Below are 21,619 nucleotides of genomic sequence, written 5' to 3'. Positions count from 1 at the left end.
GGACTGTGACACCTTTGTGGGAAATATTTACAGTCACAAGCTTATGACACATAAAAAAATCATAATAATTAATTTACAGCTACATGGTTTATAGATGAGGTCCTCAATCCATTAACGAACCCATAGAAAGGCCCAGAAAAAAAAAACAGTGTGATTGTTTTTTGATGAGAATTGAGAAGTGACCCACTCAGCCCAGCCCACAACAGTTTCTCTCTCCACTCTCCACTATCATCGGAGGCTAAGCAGAGGATTGGCCGCCTGCTTTTTCTCCATGGTGACGGAAACAAATACAAAGCTCCAGATCCAAATCCTCAGCCACAAGAGCTTACCAGCTAGTTTAAGCACACAAAAAAGCAACAGCAGCAAAGACAGCAGATTGTTAATGGTCTGTTTCCAGTATCCTAATTTTTTTCTTTTTTTTTTTCTTATTATGGAAAACCCTGAGAAATGGTCTATTTCACTGGAAATGACTTTGGTTTGTCACTGTAATTTGCCCAAGCCACATTATCCTATTAAATCTTTTCCAGAATATGAAGTGTCTACACATTAGTTTGCCCTTCGGTGACAGTCTAACTCCTTTCTGCAACCAACACTCAGACAGATCGCAGAAATTGGTTTGCTTGATTACTGTGGCAGGATTTTTCGTATGTTTTTTTTTATTATATTTATTTATGTATTTATTTATTTTTTTAACTTTAGATACTTTATTAATCCCTCGAGGGAAATCAGGAATCTGCATTTAAGCCATCCGGCAATGAACACACACACACACACAGACTAGAGGTAGTGAGCACACACACACCCAGAGCAGCCAGACAGCTGCAGCACCCGGGGAGCAGTTAGGGGTTAGGTGCCTTGCTCAAGGGCAGTTCAGACATGGATGTTGAGGGACAGGGAAAGTGCTGTTCATTCACCGACCCCCCCCCCCCCCCCCCCCCCCCCCCGCCCACATTTTTACCTTCTGGTCCCAAGCCCGCTTCTCTAACCTTTAGTCCTCGGCTGCCCCCGTGATTCATATTATATTACTGTATTTGACCCTCTCCAAGAATTCACAAAGCAGATGAATGAATCCCAGTGGTCTCACTGACCTAGAGAGATAGGTGGGGGAGGTGGATAGTGGTGCTGTGACACATCTCCGTCCATTATTCACACACGCTCTCACTCTGACACGCACACGAATTCCATCCCCATCTGTAATGATACCAGCTGCTTGCATGCCACCTGTTCTATCAGTCTTTAATTTTCTCTCATGAGTGAAAGTGTGTTTATTACAGTAAATTGTCTTTAACAGGTGATTTAAGGAGGGGTACACGGGGTCAGTGGTGCGAAACACTGCACATTCGTGTGCACTGTAATTGTTAGCCTACACACTCGCACATGGCTCCTGGCACGGGCTGGTACAGCGGGGCAGTCTCAGGGATTTACGACCGCTGTCTGTGTTTATTCTTTGGTATTTGTAGACCGTTCACAGAGGAAATCTACCGGCAGAGGAGCCAACGCTGCAAGCACAAATGAAACAGGAAAATGTTTGTTTAAGGATCACACCCTGCTATCCGGATCCCCCCCCCCCTCCCCCCCCGGGACTCCCCTCTCACTGAAACGACGCAGATGGGAGAGAGAATCCACCGCGGAAATGCAGAATATCAGCTCACCTAAGGCAAATTCAAAATGTCAACGCATGTGGTTCCTAAAATTTACAATCTTTTCCTTCTTCTGATCATTTCAACTGCATTAACAGCCAGCCATTTACAATCCAACGCTGTATTCTGGAAATTGCATTTTACTGCCTCTTCGATCTCCTGTAAATCTAATGTACTCTGTGGAGTGGCATGTGGCTCTTTGATATGTGGAACATGGATTGCAATATTTGAAGCCATTAAACCTGTTATCCTATGTCCATACATAAATTATTTTGGAGTCCTCTAAGTATTTAATTATGGTGTTTAGAAGTTAATTTGATAATGTGTTTCATTTTGGACCGTTGATAAAAAATGTTTGTATACACACATGAACCTGTAATGTATGTATAATGGTATTATAATTTGAATCAAACATACTGTGAATGCAAGTGATAAGCTGAATTTGACATGAAACAGTCCGGTTTTCCATTCGGAGCCAGACTTTGTATCGTTATAAAAAGTCTGAGAACTCTGCTTCAAGGAGAGAACATATTTCCTGTCTACTTGTGCTTTTATATCATTCCACATGTCCATGATATGATATTTAGGATTAGGAATTCGATGAGAAAGACTAATTCTAGATTTCAGTCATGGGCAGATTTGACAATGGTGTTCCAAAGTTTGGGCTAGTAAATGCAATATTATTTGGTCTTTCTCTGTGTGTTGTATATATTGCCCCTCTTTTTCTCCTCTGTTCTTTGTCTATCTGTTCTGTATTCATATGCCTTCACAGATGAGCAGTGAATGGTAGTGGACCAGATAAGGACTCAAAGGCAAACCTGTTGCTAACATTTATCAGAGCAGACAATCTTGTTTTGTTTTTTTGTTTTTTTGTTTTTTTCTCTTTGCTTAATGCGATCCCCTGTTAAGATGCCTTAGGCAAAGCTCATGCGAGTAAATGTCAAATCACCTAGATACCTTACAAGGCTACTGAGTGTTTTCAACTCGTCTGCAAGATAATATATGCTTCATTTTAAGCATGAAGCAGATTCGGACATAGCTTTTGGTTTGACATGCTTTGATTGGAGGTTACTATGCATTTAGAGATTCTGGACACAGATACAAAATCACGACAAACACCAAGAACTAACTTCTGAATCAGTTTCTAAGACGTTTATTTTTGGGGGAAATTCTGTATTGAGGGTCAGGAACTTTCTGCACCATTAGAACTATTTGTATGCCTCTCTTTGCACTGCTGTACAGTAAATTAACAAATTCCCTTTGCACCATCCATGGTGGATCAAAGCCTCAGATGTCCCATGAGCTCTCGGGCGTACAATGACGTCAGTAAGAGTCTGAGGGTAGAAATTAACCTTGACCTGAACCAATCAATCTCTCAGCCCTTAAATGTAAACCACCTCTAAGAGCACAAAACATATCTTATGAATCCCAGAGCTACCCTAAGGCCTGAACATTCATGAAACCTCAGTTTAAGTTCACTTGGAAGTTATTTGATCCCACTGCACAGCCGTAAAGTAACCATTGCTAAGCAACTGCTTACATGTACATTCACACATGGCCATTTAATATTTCCCCCCCGTGTAATATGAAGTTGGATTGTGTTAGGAAAAGAGATGTAAACAAGGGCAAAAAGCTGTGCTCTTCTTCTACTTTCTCTGGGGTTAAAATGAATTGTAGATTATTGGATGTCACCAGGTAGACCTTCATGGTGTTACAGTTGCATACTCTAAAGAACCATCCTCTTGCATCAAACATACTTACACACACACTTAACTGTGAAGAGTGGACTCTCATGCTACTTAGATATTGATTGCTGTGTAGGAACATCAGTTAATGAAGTCATTGTTCTAAATTCTGCATCAAGCAGCCCAGTGTAGAGTAACACTAAGTTGTGTGTTTTAGAGGGTGAGGCTGAGCTCACGTTTATTATTGCCATTGTAAACCTTGGTCTTACATTCGACTTTGTCACTGTCCCGTCAACAGAACAGCATAGAAAAGAGAGGGTACAGCAGGAACTAAAATCATTAAAAGGTACAGAATTTTAACTTGAACAAAGAAGAAATTTTTGTTGAAACTGTAAAGGGATTAAACTGTAGGGTTTTTTTTCCCTCTGTTTTTACTCAGCTTGCACCATTACTCAGCCATACCATTGATCATCAGTAATGTATACTCTGATGTCTGCATGCAACTCCCATACAGATCAGAAAACAGAAACTTCCATCCACTTCCACTTTCATCTGTTTAGATCCAAAGAAGCTTTGGTGCATCTTTTTTCCTCTCTCATTTCCTTTGGCGTATCTGGTCCCTCTGCTGCAAAATGTCCTTGTTTGCAATGTGAAGGGTTGTTAAATAACAATAATAATAAATAATAATATTAATTGCAGAGTTCTCTGTCAACACTAGTTGCCTGGCTCCACTTTTCTAAACTGGCTTTGTAAGGTCCAACCAACATTCCGTGAATAGTCAGTTTTCTGTCATTTTAACAGAGGGAGGGAGTCAAGCAACTTCCACTGGTCCTCTTAAGCATTAGCCACGTTACTATACATAAAAAAAATCAAGAAGGTAAACACTCTCTATTTTAAGCACTAATATGAGACCTTGAACTCTTAAATTGAAGAACATTAAGTTGGTCGTTCAGTCAGTGATGAGGCTAGATTGTGTTGAGTATATGAATTGAGTTAAGGATGAGAATATGTGCATAGAACAGAGAGAGTCTGATAAAACGCTCCAAGAAATTTTCTGCTGATCTGACATGATCAAAATAAATATTTTCAAATATTATGTATATATTATTCATTATCGTCGTAATATTACAAGAGCTACACACCCAGATCATAGACAAGAGTAGGAATGTTCCAACAATTTGTCAAAGATGATCTAATAAGAACAAACACAACTTTGAGAAACTTAAATTTAATTTCCACCCTCTTCTCTGAAAATACTCTGTAATGGCTCACATTCCGTTAGCCAAAATGTGTTTAGTTTTCTGCACGTCATGTAGTCGCCAGCCTGAGAAGCGAAATAAGAAGCTCTGCTTTTCAGGACAAGTGTGATAGCGACAGTTGCTAACAGTTCTGCTTGTTTTCAAAATGTATGTCTTCTGTTCTTTTGGAATATATTCTGGTGTTGAGATGTTGCTGTCTTAAATTTGTCCTGCTGCAAGTCCTGTTCTTTAGTTATTTAAATAAATGTTTGTGATTGAAAAGAACAGATGCTTCTCACTCATTGCTTCACTTTGGTGTGGTTCCCAGTATAAGAAATGATTGCCAGCAACTATCTGACACAAACCACTTAATTTGCTGTCTTGGTTTCATCCAAGTTGCTGAATACAGTACTTAAATGACTTGAAATTTGCTTTTCAAGTTCTCAGAGAGCTACTGATTGTGTTTTTTACGGTCAAAACGAAGACAAATTTCCACCCTGGTGGACTATAAAGATATATTCTATTCTATATTCTATTCTATTCTATTCTAGTCTATTCTCTTCTAAAACAAAATGTAATTCGACATATTGATCCTCCACACATGGAATAAAGCACTGTACAGTATACCTGACTGCAACATAAAAGTTACTTAAATGAAAGTCTTGTAGCACTAGCTTGCATGGGAAAGACAAATCAGTATATTTTAACATGAAAAAATATCATTGTTTCTTCACTCACACACAAGGAAATTGAGGGAGACAGAAAAGAGAGTCAGTAATAAGGTGCTCCTCTATATAATGACATGTAACTCAAAACACATAGAAGTTTCCAAATACACAAAAACACTATAAATAATGTAGTTGAAAAAGTCTTTATGTCAGTCAGGATGGTTCGCTGCCTTAGGGCTTAGTGTTAATACTAGTTCATAGCTGTCTGTTTACACAGCTCCTCAATTTGTTTTTTCATGTGTGGTTTATTTTCTGTCATCTCTGTGCAAACCGCTACACCTCCATCTCCATCAGTGGTTCACTGTTAACTGTCTTTCATCCCTGTCTCCTCTTTCATCCTTCCAGTGTCTTCACTTTGTGAACAGATCTCCCATGCTTCGTTCCTTTGCCCTTACCATGGCAACGCTAAAGTAAAGCCACAAGTCGGAGGATGAACGCAGTCATGGGAAATGGATTGTGGCCTGCATGCTGAGGCATTCTCGTTTCACCATAACCGACCATGTAAGGGAGGGTGGGTAGGTGGGTGGGCATGATCTATTTTATCTTTTTTATCCTTCTCTGTCCCTTTGTTTCAGCTTTATAATGAGGTGCTGTGGCCTTTCTGTTATCTGAACAAAGGTCAGTGTTTATGTGGCTATTTGCTTTTAAAGGTTTATCTTCTCCATGCTCAGTATTTGGTTTATCTTCTTCAGGCTCCCCCATTTTGATACTACAGGTCTCTCAGCTGTGCTACAAGTCGTGATGGATAAATCAGTTCTTTCTTCTTTTTGTTCCTCAACCTCACTCATCCTGCTGTCAGTGTATGCTGTCCTGACTGATTAAACAAATATATTCATGTATTTATCTGTGCATGTGTCTGTGCATACATATCAGAACACTGTTCATAAGTGTTTTCTTTTTAAATTATCTCTCATATCTACAGTTTCTCATTGCTATGTGTAATCACAGGGTACGAGTGGCAACATTGTGAGTGTAATTACTGTGTTATATTTTCTACATCACACACTTTTCTGGTTCCCTTCATTTCTGATGTGTACAATGCCACATCCATATCCCTTTAAATATATGTAAATTTGCTTTGGCAGTATCATCTAACAGTTTTCATTTTAAGACGAAGAGGTTGTTGTCAGTTTTTTGTGTTTTGTGAAGGTGACGTTGATGGCTAATAAAAATAATGCTACACTGGTTTCATCTACGGTAACCCACACTTATTTTGTCCTTACACGTGTTTTTACTTGTCCAGAGTGAATTCGGTGTTCCTCACTCATAGCAGATCTGCGGAGCTGAGTAGTAGAACCACTCTGTTTACCTGTAGTTTACAGCATTCTCTCCTTCAGTCAGAAGCAGAAATCAGAAAAGAATCAGAAAATAATTATACAGTAACCGCAGGGGGAGGGGGGGGGGTATACACCCTGAGCATGCACGAGTAAGGTCAGCGTAGTCTGGACGCAATATCTTTCAAGGTGACGTCAGTGCATCTGAGACTCTAATAAGGCTCAGATGCACTGAGCACAACGTGCTCAGACTGATTTTATAATTGCACGTTTTTCCCTCGAAACTGAACGCGAGAAATATTTTGACTTAATTTCACTGAAAAGATAGATGCTGTTTCACACACTGCAATTAGGTAAATTTGTGTGTGTACGCGTTTGTAACCTGTATCCAACTTTGTATCGCTTGCATCCCTTCGTGTCCGAACGCGCGGAAACTGCTTAGATTGCCACATGCACGCCCTCGTGTGGGTTTTGCAATAATGACTGGTTCTTCCAAGTCCGAAACGGGTTCTCTTCTGAGCTCCCTCCTGTTTCTTGATTGTGGTGTAGCAGTTGGCATGAGTAGTTGTCATTTTGCACGAACTACAAAATCTATTTCTCACGTCTCGCTTGAACACTCTTTCAATGGCACTGTGGTCTCTAATGCATACTACGTTATGCTATTCAGTAACTATTTGAACATCAATTCACGGCTAATATTAAACTCATTTAAACGTTAAATTAACCATTTGAACATTATATTCACGGTACTTTTAAAGCATACGATACTTCCTTTCGGTTCTGCAGGAGGCATCATCTGAGAAAGAGTACAATATTTAACGCTTCTCAGACATTTCTCAAGGTGCAACACCTGTGCAATGTGCACACGTTCTCTTGTTTACAGATAGGCCTAAATATTAACAAGTAAAGCATTTTACATTTACCATCTCACGTGCACACAACATGCTCCAAGCAAAGATACGGCATCTAAAAATGGCCCTCATGTTAGACACAGAACTCGTTATTAACTAATTACGGTACTTTTTCTTTTTGTGCGTTTGTCTGTTCTTTAGTGTACACAGTAGTAGAAAGTTCTGTTGCTTGACACTCACTGACTGACGCATCGCCAGCACCTGCTACATTTTCCCCTTTATCTCATTTGGGTGCGCTGTGACGTGCCCGAGAGGAGTGGCTGCAGTGTGTTTAAATATCAGGCCCAGTTCTCACTGTCTGCAGAGACACGATTCCGCCTCGCATCCTTTTCACGTGCTGGGTTCGAAGGAGAAACTCCTATACTACCTACATCCTTAACCTCTTGCGTTTAGTGAAGCCATTAAACGCAACGACCAGCAACCATGATTAAGAAAATGTCACCTTCGGAAAATGAGTTTGACATACCAGCCAAAAACTGTTACAGGATGGTGATTCTTGGATCCACCAAAGTTGGCAAAACAGCTATCGTATCACGCTTTCTGAACGGAAGGTTCGACGAACAGTACACCCCGACAATAGAGGACTTCCACAGGAAATTCTATAGTATCAGGGGAGATGTTTACCAGTTGGACATTCTGGATACTTCAGGGAATCATCCGTTCCCAGCCATGAGGCGACTGTCCATACTTACAGGTAAATATCAAGTCTTATAAGAAGTATATATTTGCATGTATATTTGCTTGATTCTTGTATTTTGTCCGGCAGTTTCTATAATGCGGCCATTTAGAATGTCTGCATTCTTGCCGTTTTTATTATTTTGGATCTGTTGCGGGTATACAAAAACAAATAAGCTAGTGATAGAGAAAAATTGCGCTACTACTTTCATCACCAATGTGCCTTTGCTCCAGTGAATAGAGTGATTAAACGCTGTACAAATTTTCTTTTCCCCAGGTGACGTTTTTATCCTCGTCTTCAGCTTGGACAACAGGGAGTCTTTTCAAGAAGTTCAGCGCTTGAAGCGACAAATCTACGAGACCAAGTCTTGTTTGAAAAATAAGACCAAAGAGAACGTGGACGTGCCACTTGTCATCTGCGGTAACAAGGGTGACCGAGAGTTCTATCGGGAGGTTCAGCGGGAAGAGATTGAACAACTGGTTGCCGGGGATGAGCAGTGCGCGTATTTTGAGATCTCGGCGAAAAGGAACACTAACGTGGATCAGATGTTTCAGAGACTGTTTACCATGGCTAAGCTGCCAAATGAGATGAGTCCAGACCTGCATCGTAAAGTGTCAGTCCAGTATTGTGACATGTTGCACAGAAAGTCCCTGAAAAACAAGAAGCTCAAGGACAGCGACGCATATGGCATCGTAGCACCCTTTGCGCGGCGCCCCAGCGTGCACAGTGACTTGATGTACATTAAAGAGAAGGCAGTGGGCGGCAGTCAGACGAAAGATAAAGAGAGATGTGTTATTAGCTAGATTTTTCACGGTGAAGTTCTAAGGTATTTCTGCTCTGAAGAGAAAGCTTTGGTCATGGAGCTGTAAACTGACAGTGGTGCGCACAGTTGTACCGGCTCCTGCCATTCCGTGTGGCAAGACGCCAAACCGCATGAACGCGGGCGAAAATGTCATCGGCTTGAACCGTCAGTTCGCAACGTTGAAGCGCATGTGCTGTTAGCAAGCCCTTAACACAGAATGTATTTTTATTCTGTATAGTCAGAACGCTCTGTAATGTGGCTTAAAATTTTGTGAGACTCTTTTCAACTTAATGCGTAAAAGTGTGCTTGTTGTGACATTGCCTTTATGGAATGATGAAAGGAGACTCCACATGCGGAGTGAGCTACAATGTTAAGGAAACAGTCGTTTACATTTTTGTTATATTTTATAACAGGTAATTACACTTGAATGTTTGTTGCAATTTGAACAAATTTTTATTGTGAATGTATATTTATTCTTCTAAGTGAATGCTGACTTTTACAAAAAAAAAAAAGAAAAGAGAAAAAAATAAACATATCATCTCAAATTGTCCAGTTGGGTTTTTCCCTTACACTCTGCAAAATACTGACAAGTGTAAAAGGCGTGTTTAAAAAATGAAGAAGAAAGAAGAGAAATACTATAACCCAACCAAAATATCAGTTTCAGTTTCTTGTGTTAAAGTATGAGTATGCAATCTAGTACACTAATTCTCTCACTTATCATTTACTCACTATTAATAACTTACTGTAATAAACTTACTAGGCATAGATGTACTTTAATGGCTGATTTAGAACTGACTTTACAGTTGCACAGTTACATCCCAATTTAACTTGTCAATAGCGTATCTAAAGTGGACCGGTCATCTTTGTTACCTTACTGCAAGATTCTTCATAAAATTCTATTATCGGTGACACAAACACTAATAATAAGTTACGGTTCCACATTTGGATAAATCATTGTATATAGCTTATTTGAGCGCCGGTCGGCGGTGCGAATTTCAGTCAGGCGTTGTCTCAGCCGTCACCTGACTGAACCAGCAAATTAAAAAAGGTGACAGACGAGTTCAGGCATAGACATTTGTTTTAATGACTTCCGTCTCTGCTGTTGTGATTAGCAAGAATTGTCCAACTCACGTAGAAAGAAAGACATAAAACATCCACCCGGTAGCACATATTAGCGTCAGAGCTCTCACTATTTAACAACAAACGCTTTTATGACTGTGCAGATGTAAACAAGTCCCACCAGAGAACAAATGCGTCATCTGTTACTACAGCACATACATACAACAGAAAACCAAAACAATAACGGCATATGTTAATGTTTATTCAGTAACACATTTTATAGCTCACTGTCTTTTAACCAACGTTGAAGGAGTTATTTCTCTGCTAAGGCCAAGGAATTATAAAAAGAGCACCCGTTACTGCTCTTCGACCGCTGGATAACTGTCTTTTTCAACCATGTCCACTGATGAGCATTTACCATGGTTTCCTCACACCATCGCGTTTGGTAGCCAGGTCTACGTTCTCTAATGTTCTGCAGTCCAAACGACCGTACGGTCTTTGCTTTCCGTCGTCTGTTAAACTGTATGGTACGAAACAGAGTCTCACGCCTTGGGAATGTCAAACATACACAAGCCTTTGTACTTCTGTAAAAGCTGGTTCTTCGTGCGAACCTGTTCTCTCAGCGTCTGCAGTTGGTGTTGCTGTGCCGAGGGACTCGTTTCGATGCCGGACATGGCTAAGATCTGCTCCCGTGTATCCTGGATCTTTGTCCTCAATTTGTTCAGCTCTTGGTGGACGTCTTGGCTGTCTTTGTCCATACTGTTAAGACAGAAGAATATTATGTGAATACTTAATTAACTAGCCCAATCGTTCACTACACTTAATGAAGCGATGCTGTTCATAACAAATCTGGTCTGTATAGAACAGACGTTCCCCAAAAATCAGTTAAATGATCGTTTTAAACGGTAAGAAAACAACTTGAAGATAGGGAAACTGCATATATACGAAATAATTTGCAAAAGGTGGCTCTTACCATTTGATAATATCATGAATAAGTGGTAAAAAAGAGTAATCTTCTGCTTCGTCCACCATTTTCACGGTCGTCGCCATGTTGAAACGTCATCTGGCGCATGTAGATTGCGTCACATTATGAAAGCCTTTATGTTGGATAAACAATTTTGAAAATTGAATTAGATGTTTATATTATACATTTTATAGATTTAGAGCAGTGTAAAGCAGGATGGAACTAAACTGTCACTAGACTGCATCTGGTGTTAGATTTCCGCCAGAAAACTCTCGACTTTCATCTCCAAGACACATGCCAATCAAATTATATGTATGCATAAATCCGTTTTTGGATTACTGACTCAATATATAACTGCTATAATCCAGATGTTTGATGTTTCTCACTTTTACCTTGAGGTCATAAAACATAACCAACTGAAACTTGTAACACCCTGTGGTGAAACTTCTAATTCTCACTTATAATGTCACTAACTCAAAGGGTCATGGACAGTTATGCTGTGACAGAATTCCATGCACATGACCACATTGGACAGCATCTGGGTGAAGAGGCTGAAGAGAACTGACATTATCTGACCAAACCCTGATCACAGAAACTCTTTTCCAAGTGTCAGTGTCCTTATAACGACAGTTCTAGACAAGGATATCATTTCCATCTCAAGTCATCTCATGACTAGAGTGATCTTTTGTCCAGTTTTCCAAACATTAGGCACGAAGCTATTTAGCCTGAAGATAAGACTCAACTCGAGTTTGATACAGTTGCATATCTCCTGCTTAACATTTAAGTTTTAAAAGAACTTGTTTGTTTAATTCCCTTTCACAACAGTTGCCACACAAAACTTAATCAGTATGAGGTCTACTCATGAAAAATTTGATAAGTTTGTTGTCGCCTGTGTCAACATTTCTTTTTGATTCTGCAGTGCTTTGTGTCCACTTGTGTATACTGACCATGGGTGATGTTTTGTTGATGTAACAGTTGAGCACCAATAATACAAGATTCCTATAAGGACTTTTGGGTTTGTAAGTGTGATAGCCAGCAAGAGTCAATGATATGGTGGAAATGGAATGCATAAGATCAGTGGGTTGACAGTAGAGAATAAATGTCTTCTCTTTCAAATTAATGTATCTGGTTGAGTATCCTGATGTTGTTAGATATTACAAGGACCACTGCATTTTGATCCCTGTCCGGGCATTCAAGGCTGTTGAAACCTACACATTCTTTCAACACTGAAACTATGAAAATGCTTATTCTGGGATTATATGTGTATTTATTTCATTGACTGGATGATCGTTTTTTGTTGTTGTTGTTGTTTGTTTTTTAAAACAGAAGGTTTATTTGTAAAACATGTTATAGCCTACATGTAAATTGTATTTGTTGTTCAAAATGAGTGAAAGGAATTAATATACTTGAAACACACCATCCTCTGGTCATGGTTTCAAATGTTGCACAAATGTAAAAACCTGTTGGTGAGGGTGGCATTTTAATGACTTTCGCTTGACATTGCCACAGCTTGTCGTCCATCCGACCTGAACAGAGTGCTCCACTGAAGTACAAATTTATGGTTGTGTGGTAAAACATCAGGGCGCTGTGCCCATGCACATGCTTCACTTTAGAGATGGTCCTGCCAGCACAATCAGTAGGCATATGATCAGTTTAGCAACACTGTGAGTGATTGTACTTCAGTTACTCCTGTGTCTAAAGGACTCTTGGGCGATAAGTGTTTATGACCTCAAGGAGGCTGGCCTATGTTTTCCTTGTGGTTTGTTGGTTTGTCTGTTTCTCAGCAGGATTAAGCAAAAAATTCCGGGGCCGATTTTCATGAAACTTGGTGGAGGGGTGCAGCATGGGCCAAGGAAGATCCCGTTAAATTTTGGAGCGGATCCGACCCACGGGGTGGATCCACATATTATTTTCCATTTTCGTGAACATTGCGAGATCGGGCAAAATGAACTAAATTTGTCGCGAGTGCGCGAAACCTTCGTAATTACAGTGACAGCTGTGCCGCGACATAACATACAACAAAACGTAACAGCCACCTTAAACATCAAATACAGCCGGTCTGTAAGAAATAAGCAATGTCTAATAGCCTTCTGTCCATTTTCCAAGTCGATGTGATCAAAATAAGCCTATTTAAACGGTATTCTGGGCTTGCATAACACGCGCATAATCGTTAATCGTTTCTTACAATAAATTAGCTGTCGCAATCACATATTCTGATTTTTGGTTCAAATAGTTTTGGAAATATATCCAGACATATAAAGTGGTTGCGATTGCAGATCTGAATATCATAGAAGAGTGGACTATAGCGGAAGTGTGCGCTCTCTAGTTTTAATTTGTTTTGGGAAAGAAAAGGCATCTCCCCTTCCCGCTTTACTGTAAATCATCGGCGTTCTCATATGTCCTCTTGTTCTCCTGTGTGTGCACATGCACATGTCTTTTGTAGGCTATGTGCCTGAGTTCCCTGCCATATCAATTCTGAGGTTAAATTAATTTTGCCCGTCAGTTTATGACTGTCGCGTTGACATTTTTTTCAGCTCAATAATTTTGCATACTGAGGTCATTACACATGTGTGAGCTGCCCTCTGTGATACACATTGGTTTATCACAGTTACACTGTGGTAAAAGGATGCTTATACAGTGGAGCTGTTTGGCTGTCTGTGTTGTGTCTCAGTCAGTGTTAGTTTGATGGAACATGTACTGCACATTGCGAACAGTGTGGACCTGACCTATGTAAACAGACTACTGCAGGTGTGGAGGGCATTTCATAGTAGACTCTCTGTTTGGTCTGCATAGCAAGCACAGGGCTTTCTATCTCTAATTCGTTCAGAGAATAGGTGTTTAGTCCTCTCTTTTAATAGGTCAGGTTTAAAGACAAAGATTAAACATAGTTCTGGGCTAAACTGGATAATATATACACATTCCCCATTTAAAGTATAATTTAGCCTAGATTGTATTTATATTTTTCCCCCTTTCTGTGACTTTAATGTTTGACCAAGACTAACTTTGTTTTTCAAGCAAATAAAGTACAAAAATGATTATTTTGGTTTCTTTGCACGAACCATTTATTTGGCTTTATCAGTACACATCTGCAAGATGTTTATGTCTATATGATAGAATAATTTAATCTTTCACATCGGTTAATCCTGCACTATCTCCATTAGAGAACAAATCATAACAAAAACGAACAGGATGTGAACTCAATTAGAAATGGCATCCCCTGGGAGCCAGTTCCCATATATTTCAGAGAACACTTCTCTGAAGCAATGGCTCCTACAAAAACATACTGCAAACCCTCATAAACTGCTGAAAGCCCTTGAATGACATTTGCAAACTAATAGCGTGGGGCAATTACTCTGAATGTATGTTTAAATGCAGATCTCCCATCATCAACATGGGCTGCCATAATCGAAGCACAGTCTATCATCAGTCTTGTTTGATTGTCTTTTGCTTGAATGTGTGTGAGTGTACTCCTCCAGGCATATCCTGGCCTTAGACTCCGTGTGTTGTTTACCATATCGGTGGTAAAGACTTTTTGAAGTCTTTTTCACATTTACAAATTTAAGACCAATATATGTACAACCCAAATATATTTAAACAAACCAAAATCTAATCATAGTAAACTAGCGAGAAAGGTCAAATTAGTCCAAATTCACCTTTTTCTCATAAACAAAAGCACCTTAGAAAATTTAATGGGGTCTAGTATTTTCTCTGACTTAATCTGACTTAATGAGAGTTGTCCTTGTTACTTGATGCTGTGGTTAACCATTGAATTTATACTGAATATTTGTGTCAGTTGATGTATATTGTAGCTAAACTGGATCATCTCTGACCTAAAATGGCTTGAACTGTTGTGTTTGGCTATGTGCTGCTGAACCATTCAGTGCAGATGGTCAGTAGCTTGGGTTTCATTAGCTGGATCAGCTGGGATCTACCTCACTGCACAACACGTTGTGCTGTAAGTTGGTTTTGTTATCTCAGAATTATAGCAGCATTACGCAACTGTTGTTCACTTCTGTATCTTTGTGAGCAAGAAAAAATGCCATGTCATTCCTAAGCTCCTCTCTCTTTTGCTAAGTCTTGGTTTTACCTAGTACAAAATGACCAGGGAGCCCAAGAACTTCATGTTAAAAAGTATGTTGTGTGGTTTCATCCACTGGTTAACAGTCTTTGAGAATGTAACAAAACGTCACAGTGTAAGATAAATACATAGATGAACAGAAACGAGCGTAAGGAAAAAATGAAACTAAACTAGAGCAAAGGTCATTGCTGTTGTTCTGAAAATGTAAACTGGATAGCCAGAGGAACTGTATACATGCCCTGTTACATACATAGGATTTATTTGTTAAATTACAAATTTTGTCATTTATGTGGTGTTATTCCCAATAACTCCGAAAGCCGTTTCAGAGTCCAGACCGAATCACTTATATACACAATAGTCACACATAATTTTACGGTCTTTCTGATTTGTGTAGCAATATTTACCAAGTTTATAGAATAACACAGATACTCATAAACTGAACTTAAAGCATTTACACTCTACCTACAGTTTCCCCCTAAATGTGATTCACGATTTGGTTAAGAGAGTTAAACATCTGCGCGGAAGACGTGACTATAACCACACATATATGTAAAATAAACCAAAGCTAAATTACTTTGGTAGCATTATAATGTACTTCACACTCTAAAACAACCAAACAGTATTATGTGATTCTATGGATGACTCTGTCAAAGTGTAAGCTACCATTTTTGTGTTAGCCACTTTGTCTGTATTGATTAGAATTTTGTAATGCTTTGGAATGGAATATATTGAGCAGTGTTTTTCCTACTTGTAAATCACCCGGGTTAAAGCACGGTTACAATTACAGGAGACAATGTGTTAATGCTGAGCAGAAATAGGTCGCGAGACACCACTCTGGCTTTGCACACAAACATCCTGCTTTTGCATAGCCCATGAAATGATACAAGATGTTCCATTATTTATCCAACCACGGTATGCTGAGCTGTTTAAATGGGCCACTTCAGACAATGACTCATCAAACTGTCCACTGATAACTCATTGATTATTAGCCCTTAATGAGTAGCTAAACTTAGAGGGCTGTTTCATGTGTTCTTCACAGTGTGGTGTTTTATATATTGTATTAATATCAAGAACAGACTGTTCTTGGGGAATTGTGACATGCACGCTCACGTGCTGCTGGTGACCGTTGCTGTCCTTCGGTGGAGCAAACTGGCCAACGCTGGGTGAGATTTGTGCGTGGTCACTGTATACTAAGATTCTTGATACTTGATACTTGATTTATTTTTGACGCATAATTGCACTCTGCTGCAATAAAGGGCCAGTAAATCAAAGACATATCATGAGCAGTCGTGTGAAATGCAAACATGCCAAGGGGAGCAGAAGGAAGTAAGTTAAGTTCCCGATGTACTATAGCGTGTTATGTCTGTGCCAGTAAATGGACAATAAATATAATGAGACAAGCCCGAGAACTGAAGTATTTGTGTTGTATCGAATGAGTGTTTAATCAACATTTATTTGACTCAGAAGCATTAATTTCATTTAGATAAGCACAAACAAACTTTGTTCTTTTATTTTGTTCTGTTTGATGCACTATGTTAATAAGCTCTACATTTTATTGATGAGAACATTTTATAAACTAAGGGCTTGAGTGTGTTACGGGTTAATAACGGTCAAGAATGTGAAATGGACTTCCTCATTGATCCACTGCATTTTTTTTCTTTGTCCGCACTCCTTTTTTTTTTTCGAATCCCGAGTGAGAAAGTGGAAAATGTACAGGAAGTTTAAGTAAACGTTCTGAGAAAATACATAATTCATCTACATGCAGGGACGAATCATATTCATTTGGAAATGTCATGTTATGTCATGACTTGAACAGTTATTTATTTCATATTAAATAAGACTTTTACATGGTCACAGTCACATATCACACACCCACAAAATGACACAGACATCTATCCCCCAAAATTCAAACAAACCATTAAAGAGTCTACCATTCAATGACTTCAGCAGAAGTAGCCATTACTATAAAAATGATCACTGCTATAAAATAGTCACAGTAATTCATGTATTATATTGTGCTCTGAACTCTGTAAATGGTCTTCGTCCCACTTTCTGCGTAATTACTGCATAGTAAATATTTATTTATCATCATAGGAGTCTCTTTCTCCTTTTTCTGTGTGTGATTGAATCAGGTCTGTACACTTACACTTATCCACACAAGCCTTTGTCATGTGGTTGTCTCATTCCAGGTCATGCTGAGTGATTTCCAAAGGCTGGTTTAAAGTAGAGGCTAAATAAGTTAACAAGGTCAGATTTTTCCTTTCACCTGAATGATTGTATTCACATCCTCTGGCTTCTTACAAAACACTTAACATTTCTACACTTCAGTGCTTTCTTGCATCCGCTTTTTGACCCTTTAGGTCAAAGAAAGTTCCGGAAAAGTACTCATACAAAAGCAAAGATTTTGACATGTATTAACCAAACTGTAACATAGTTACCCATGCTTCCTGTCAGTCATTCACAAAGCAACTGGTGATGTTGAGAAGTATGCTAGGATATGTGTGAAGAATGACTATGACAGTCCACGATGACTATTCACAATATAATGAAACAGTCTTTGTGCACACACTTATGTACTCAAACAAACAAACAGAGAAAAAAAAAGCTAAAATACATACTCTGGTAATCACTTCTGCAATGTGCAGGTATCACTGTTTTGAAAATAAAGCCTGTTCATCACAGGAAAGTGAACACTTAAAAAGTGGCAAATGTAACTTAGTTGTTATATTACACTTGCTGAGTGATTTTAGGTAATATATATACTGTATAGTCTAAAATAAAATGGAATAGAAAATGGAATTGATATAAAAGTTTTTCTTCAGGATTGGTGGATCAATCCCATTCAAAGTTGTAAACAGTAATTGAGTGTTAGATGCATGTAGTCACAAATGTCAGTATATAAAACTGTCAGCTCAATTTCAAGTTTCAGGTTTATTAAGAATCCAGCATCACTGTTGAAAGTCTCAAAGGGCTTTACATGCCCACAACAAACAATACAGGTTGGCACCCCCTGCCAGACAAGTGTGCAAAAGGTGCCGACCCAGTGGGCAATTACAATGAATACAATCATAATGCAAAAGAAAACACACTAGCAGACAAAATAAAGATGACAAAAGCAGGACGAAGGGATGGCGATGATGATGGCTGATGGGTAAATAATGAAGAGGATGGAGGGGAGCTCAGTAAATAAGCTCCTGTCTTAAATTTGTCAACCCAGGTAAGAACAAAAATGCAAAGTCGCTCCTGCTAATTACGGTTACATAACCAATCAGAGAAAAACACTCCCGAAAGCAAAAATTCCAGCACTAGTGCCAGTAGCCTTGCCAGCCTTCCACCCACATAGCCTTACAAATACACTGGGTAATTGTGCTACCACTTTCTCCATGCGCCTCCATGACGTAGGTTAACGGGCATAGTTCTGTGGCTCAGTAACCCTTATTATCTCCATGTGTGCAACTGAGTGTATGTATGTATGTGTGTGTGTGTGTGTGTTCCCATGTGCATATCCGTTTGCATGTGTGTATATCTGCGGTTCATACACACTCAAGTATGCTCACTTTTGGAGTAAGTTTCTCGATAAATGAATACAGCTGGGTTGAGATTACGTGATGACATGAACTGTGGAGCTTAATGTCCTGACACAAGCAGCCTGAGAGAATATCAGGAAAGCTAGGCTTCCTTTTTCGATTACTGGTACCAACAACGTGCAGCCTTCAACCATAAATCAGCCTCCTTCGTATCTTGGCTGGCTCACATGCTGTAACCAGACCTAACACCCCAAATAGTCAATACAAATATCACTCACAGATGTGTCGATACACAAATGCTGGCAAAACACCTGACTCATGATTTATTGCATTTGCATGTGTTTGTGCAAAGGGGATTCAAATAATTATTGGAATTGTGTGTATATATATATAAAAAAAGATATTTTACGTCACTGACAAAAAATTCATATTTTTCGAATTACCTCAAGTATGTCTAAACTTAGGGTTGCCACATAACTCAAAAAGTGAATTCATATTGCATAAAAAACTCCAAATTTTGTCTCACTTTTATTCTGAATGGGTTTCAGAATCAGTTGTGCACCAGTCTGTCTTTCTGGATGTTTTAAAGTGATGGTGAAAGTTTTGCCTTGTTTATAGTTGTAACATCTCCATCTCCCTCTCTCCCTGGCCTATCAATACTCTGTTGTTAAATCAGTGTTCATTAGTTCACTATCAGATTATCATGTCTGCCTATTTCTGGTTCGTTACCTCATTTAGTCCTGAGTGTACATATTCCTGGTTTTCTTGTTGCCATTTGCGAAGTCCCTCAGTTCAGTAGGACTGCACCAAGCTGAGTAATTCCTAGTTACTAGTTTTCCACCTTCCAAGTTGTCATTCTCATGTTGTCTGTTTGGTTTCTTCCCTTATCTACAGCAGACTGATCTTTCTGTACCAGACTCTGCTTGTCTTGTGTTTTTGATCTCAGATTATGATTTAAATAAACTTGCTCAGCACATGGATCCAGCTTCCCTTTCCATTTGAGACAAAAGTATTTGTGTGAAGGCCCACATTTTATGTGATACTTTCCGTAACGGTTTGCTTCATGGTCTAGACAGCATAATTTTACTGCAGATCTAACAACATGTGCAGCATGTGTAAACAATACCCCAATTCACTGTTTATGTCTCCTCCAGCTGAGATCCGTAGGTCGTGATACAAACTGAATATCTGCTATTAAAGACAGGCATAAACAACATTTTGGAGAGTAATCGAGAAAGTGAGCTCACTCGTGCACACACATAATAACCATACGTCATTCGTCTTGGGTTAATCTGTTTTTTTTTTGTTTATCTCAGTTCCTTGCAAAATTGCCCGCTTGCCCACCATGAGGTCTGAGTAATGAAATCGTTCATTTCATGTGGCCTTGGAGTGGAACAAAGTGGAGGAGATTGTACTTTGCATTAGGGTCTGAAGTGTTTTTCTTGGAGGCTCTCGGGGTTGGACCCTAATGGCCCACTTTTTGTTTGGTTCCATGCATTTGCAGCACTGTCCCTACAGTTTACTCTCTCCATAGATGTGTTTCTTTTACTCTAACTCCATAGGCCTCTGCTACTTGCTGCTATTGCTCCATTTGTCTCTCTCTTTCTTGGACTTTCCCTTTTCATATTGCTCCCTCTCTCTCTCTCTTTCACCCCCATCCTCACTCCCTATCTCCATCCATCTCCTTGTCTATGATATTATGTAACCTTGAATCCCACATCACAAGGCAGAGGTTGTGAGCTGCTTTGCTCTGTTGTTCTCTCTGCAAGGCTCAGATGTGTGTGTGTGTGTGTGTGTGTCTTACAGAGAGAGAGAGAGAGAGAGTGAGAGAGACAGAGACAGAGGGACAGACAGACAGAAAGTGAGATTCTTCATGTACCTAATACAGGCTGAAGACATCATGACTAAACCTTGTGCTCAACAGTAGCCCTGCTTATGCAAAAGCTCAGACTGAACATTGTGAGCATAATGATTGTTTGTGTGTGTGTATTTACACTTTACAGCCATCTCTTTGTTATTATGATTCAGTGTTTTTACTGGAGACTGTGCAATTAGGAAACGAAATGACATCATATCTCTGAACAGTCATCATATTTCAAATAAGCAGTGCAGAAGGGAAAAAAGAAACAAGAGACAGTCATTAAAAGGATCCTTGGGTAACATCTCGTGAATAGAATGCATAGATCTTTCAGTGATATCAAATATTTTTGTGTGGGGTAATAAGGTCATTTAATCTCTGATGACATCACGTGTTTACAGTAAACAGGAGACATGACATCATTCCACTTATCAACAGATAACAAACAAATAGTAAAATGGTGGATAGTGAAACTGTCTCTACAGGCAAGGTTCAATACAAGTGCAACATTATTCTTTGTTTTAAACGGTTAATTTTTTTTTTTTTTTTGTCAAGAGGCACACGTTGGAGTCTGTGGTTATTTATGTCTTTCTGACTCTACGATAAATGATTTTTTCTTGAACTGAATAATTAAACAACTTAGTTAATAGAACTATAGTTGATAAATCTGGCATACTATATATTTTCTTCAAAACGAGACTGGCGAGACTCAAGATTAATTGTTCCTCCCACAGACAGGAACAATATTAGCGTAACTTAATGTGTGGGCTACCTCCCCTGCTATTCTGGAGCATTGCCCACACCCCTGGACCTGAAAAAGGACACGCTACTGTTCACAGTTTGTTTAAAAAACAACATGGTGTGGGCTTTCCTCCAGCCTTTTTTGCGAACAGTATTTCAGAGTGTCCAAACCTTCACTATGCACTGTAAGTAAGGAATCTTGTGAATGATTGTATTAGGGTTTTCCTCTGAGAGTTCTGGTTTCCTCTGGTAGTCCAAAGACATGTAAGTCAGGTGAATTGGACACACTAAAATTGCCCCTAGGTATGAATGCATGTGTGAAGGTGTTTGCCTGTGTGTCTGCCCTGCGATGGACTGGCGACCTGTCCAGGGTGTTTCCCTGCCTTTCACTCATTGAACACTGGGATTGGCTCCGGCACTTCCTAAGACCCTAATTAG

At 39.3% G+C, this 21,619-nt stretch overlaps 3 protein-coding genes across 3 annotated transcripts in view; 2 read left to right on the top strand and 1 right to left on the bottom strand.

Annotated features, from left to right (window-relative positions):
- pemt (phosphatidylethanolamine N-methyltransferase) overlaps window positions 1-1,582 on the top strand; it is a 37,041-nt gene extending 35,459 nt beyond the window's left edge. Inside the window, exon 7 of the mRNA XM_030775264.1 lies at window positions 1,461-1,582. Coding sequence (XP_030631124.1) covers window positions 1,461-1,515 — 55 coding nt within the window. The 3' untranslated portion in view covers window positions 1,516-1,582. The remainder of the gene's footprint in view (window positions 1-1,460) is intronic.
- A 6,317-nt stretch (window positions 1,583-7,899) lies between these two features.
- rasd1 (RAS, dexamethasone-induced 1) lies at window positions 7,900-8,955 on the top strand. Its single transcript, XM_030775837.1, has 2 exons — window positions 7,900-8,170; window positions 8,429-8,955. The coding sequence occupies exons 1-2, from the start codon at window positions 7,900-7,902 to the stop codon at window positions 8,953-8,955; spliced, it is 798 nt and encodes a 265-aa protein (XP_030631697.1).
- A 1,299-nt stretch (window positions 8,956-10,254) lies between these two features.
- On the bottom strand, window positions 10,255-11,064 carry med9 (mediator complex subunit 9). Its single transcript, XM_030775708.1, has 2 exons — window positions 10,987-11,064; window positions 10,255-10,772 (listed from the first exon to the last, which is right to left on the bottom strand). The coding sequence occupies exons 1-2, from the start codon at window positions 11,061-11,063 to the stop codon at window positions 10,556-10,558; spliced, it is 294 nt and encodes a 97-aa protein (XP_030631568.1). The 5' UTR covers window position 11,064; the 3' UTR covers window positions 10,255-10,555.
- Window positions 11,065-21,619: the final 10,555 nt, after the last annotated feature.

The sequence above is a fragment of the Chanos chanos genome, chromosome 5, assembly GCF_902362185.1.
Source record: "Chanos chanos chromosome 5, fChaCha1.1, whole genome shotgun sequence".
Classification (NCBI taxonomy): domain Eukaryota; kingdom Metazoa; phylum Chordata; class Actinopteri; order Gonorynchiformes; family Chanidae; genus Chanos; species Chanos chanos.
This window is presented reverse-complemented; position numbering and strand designations above follow the sequence as displayed.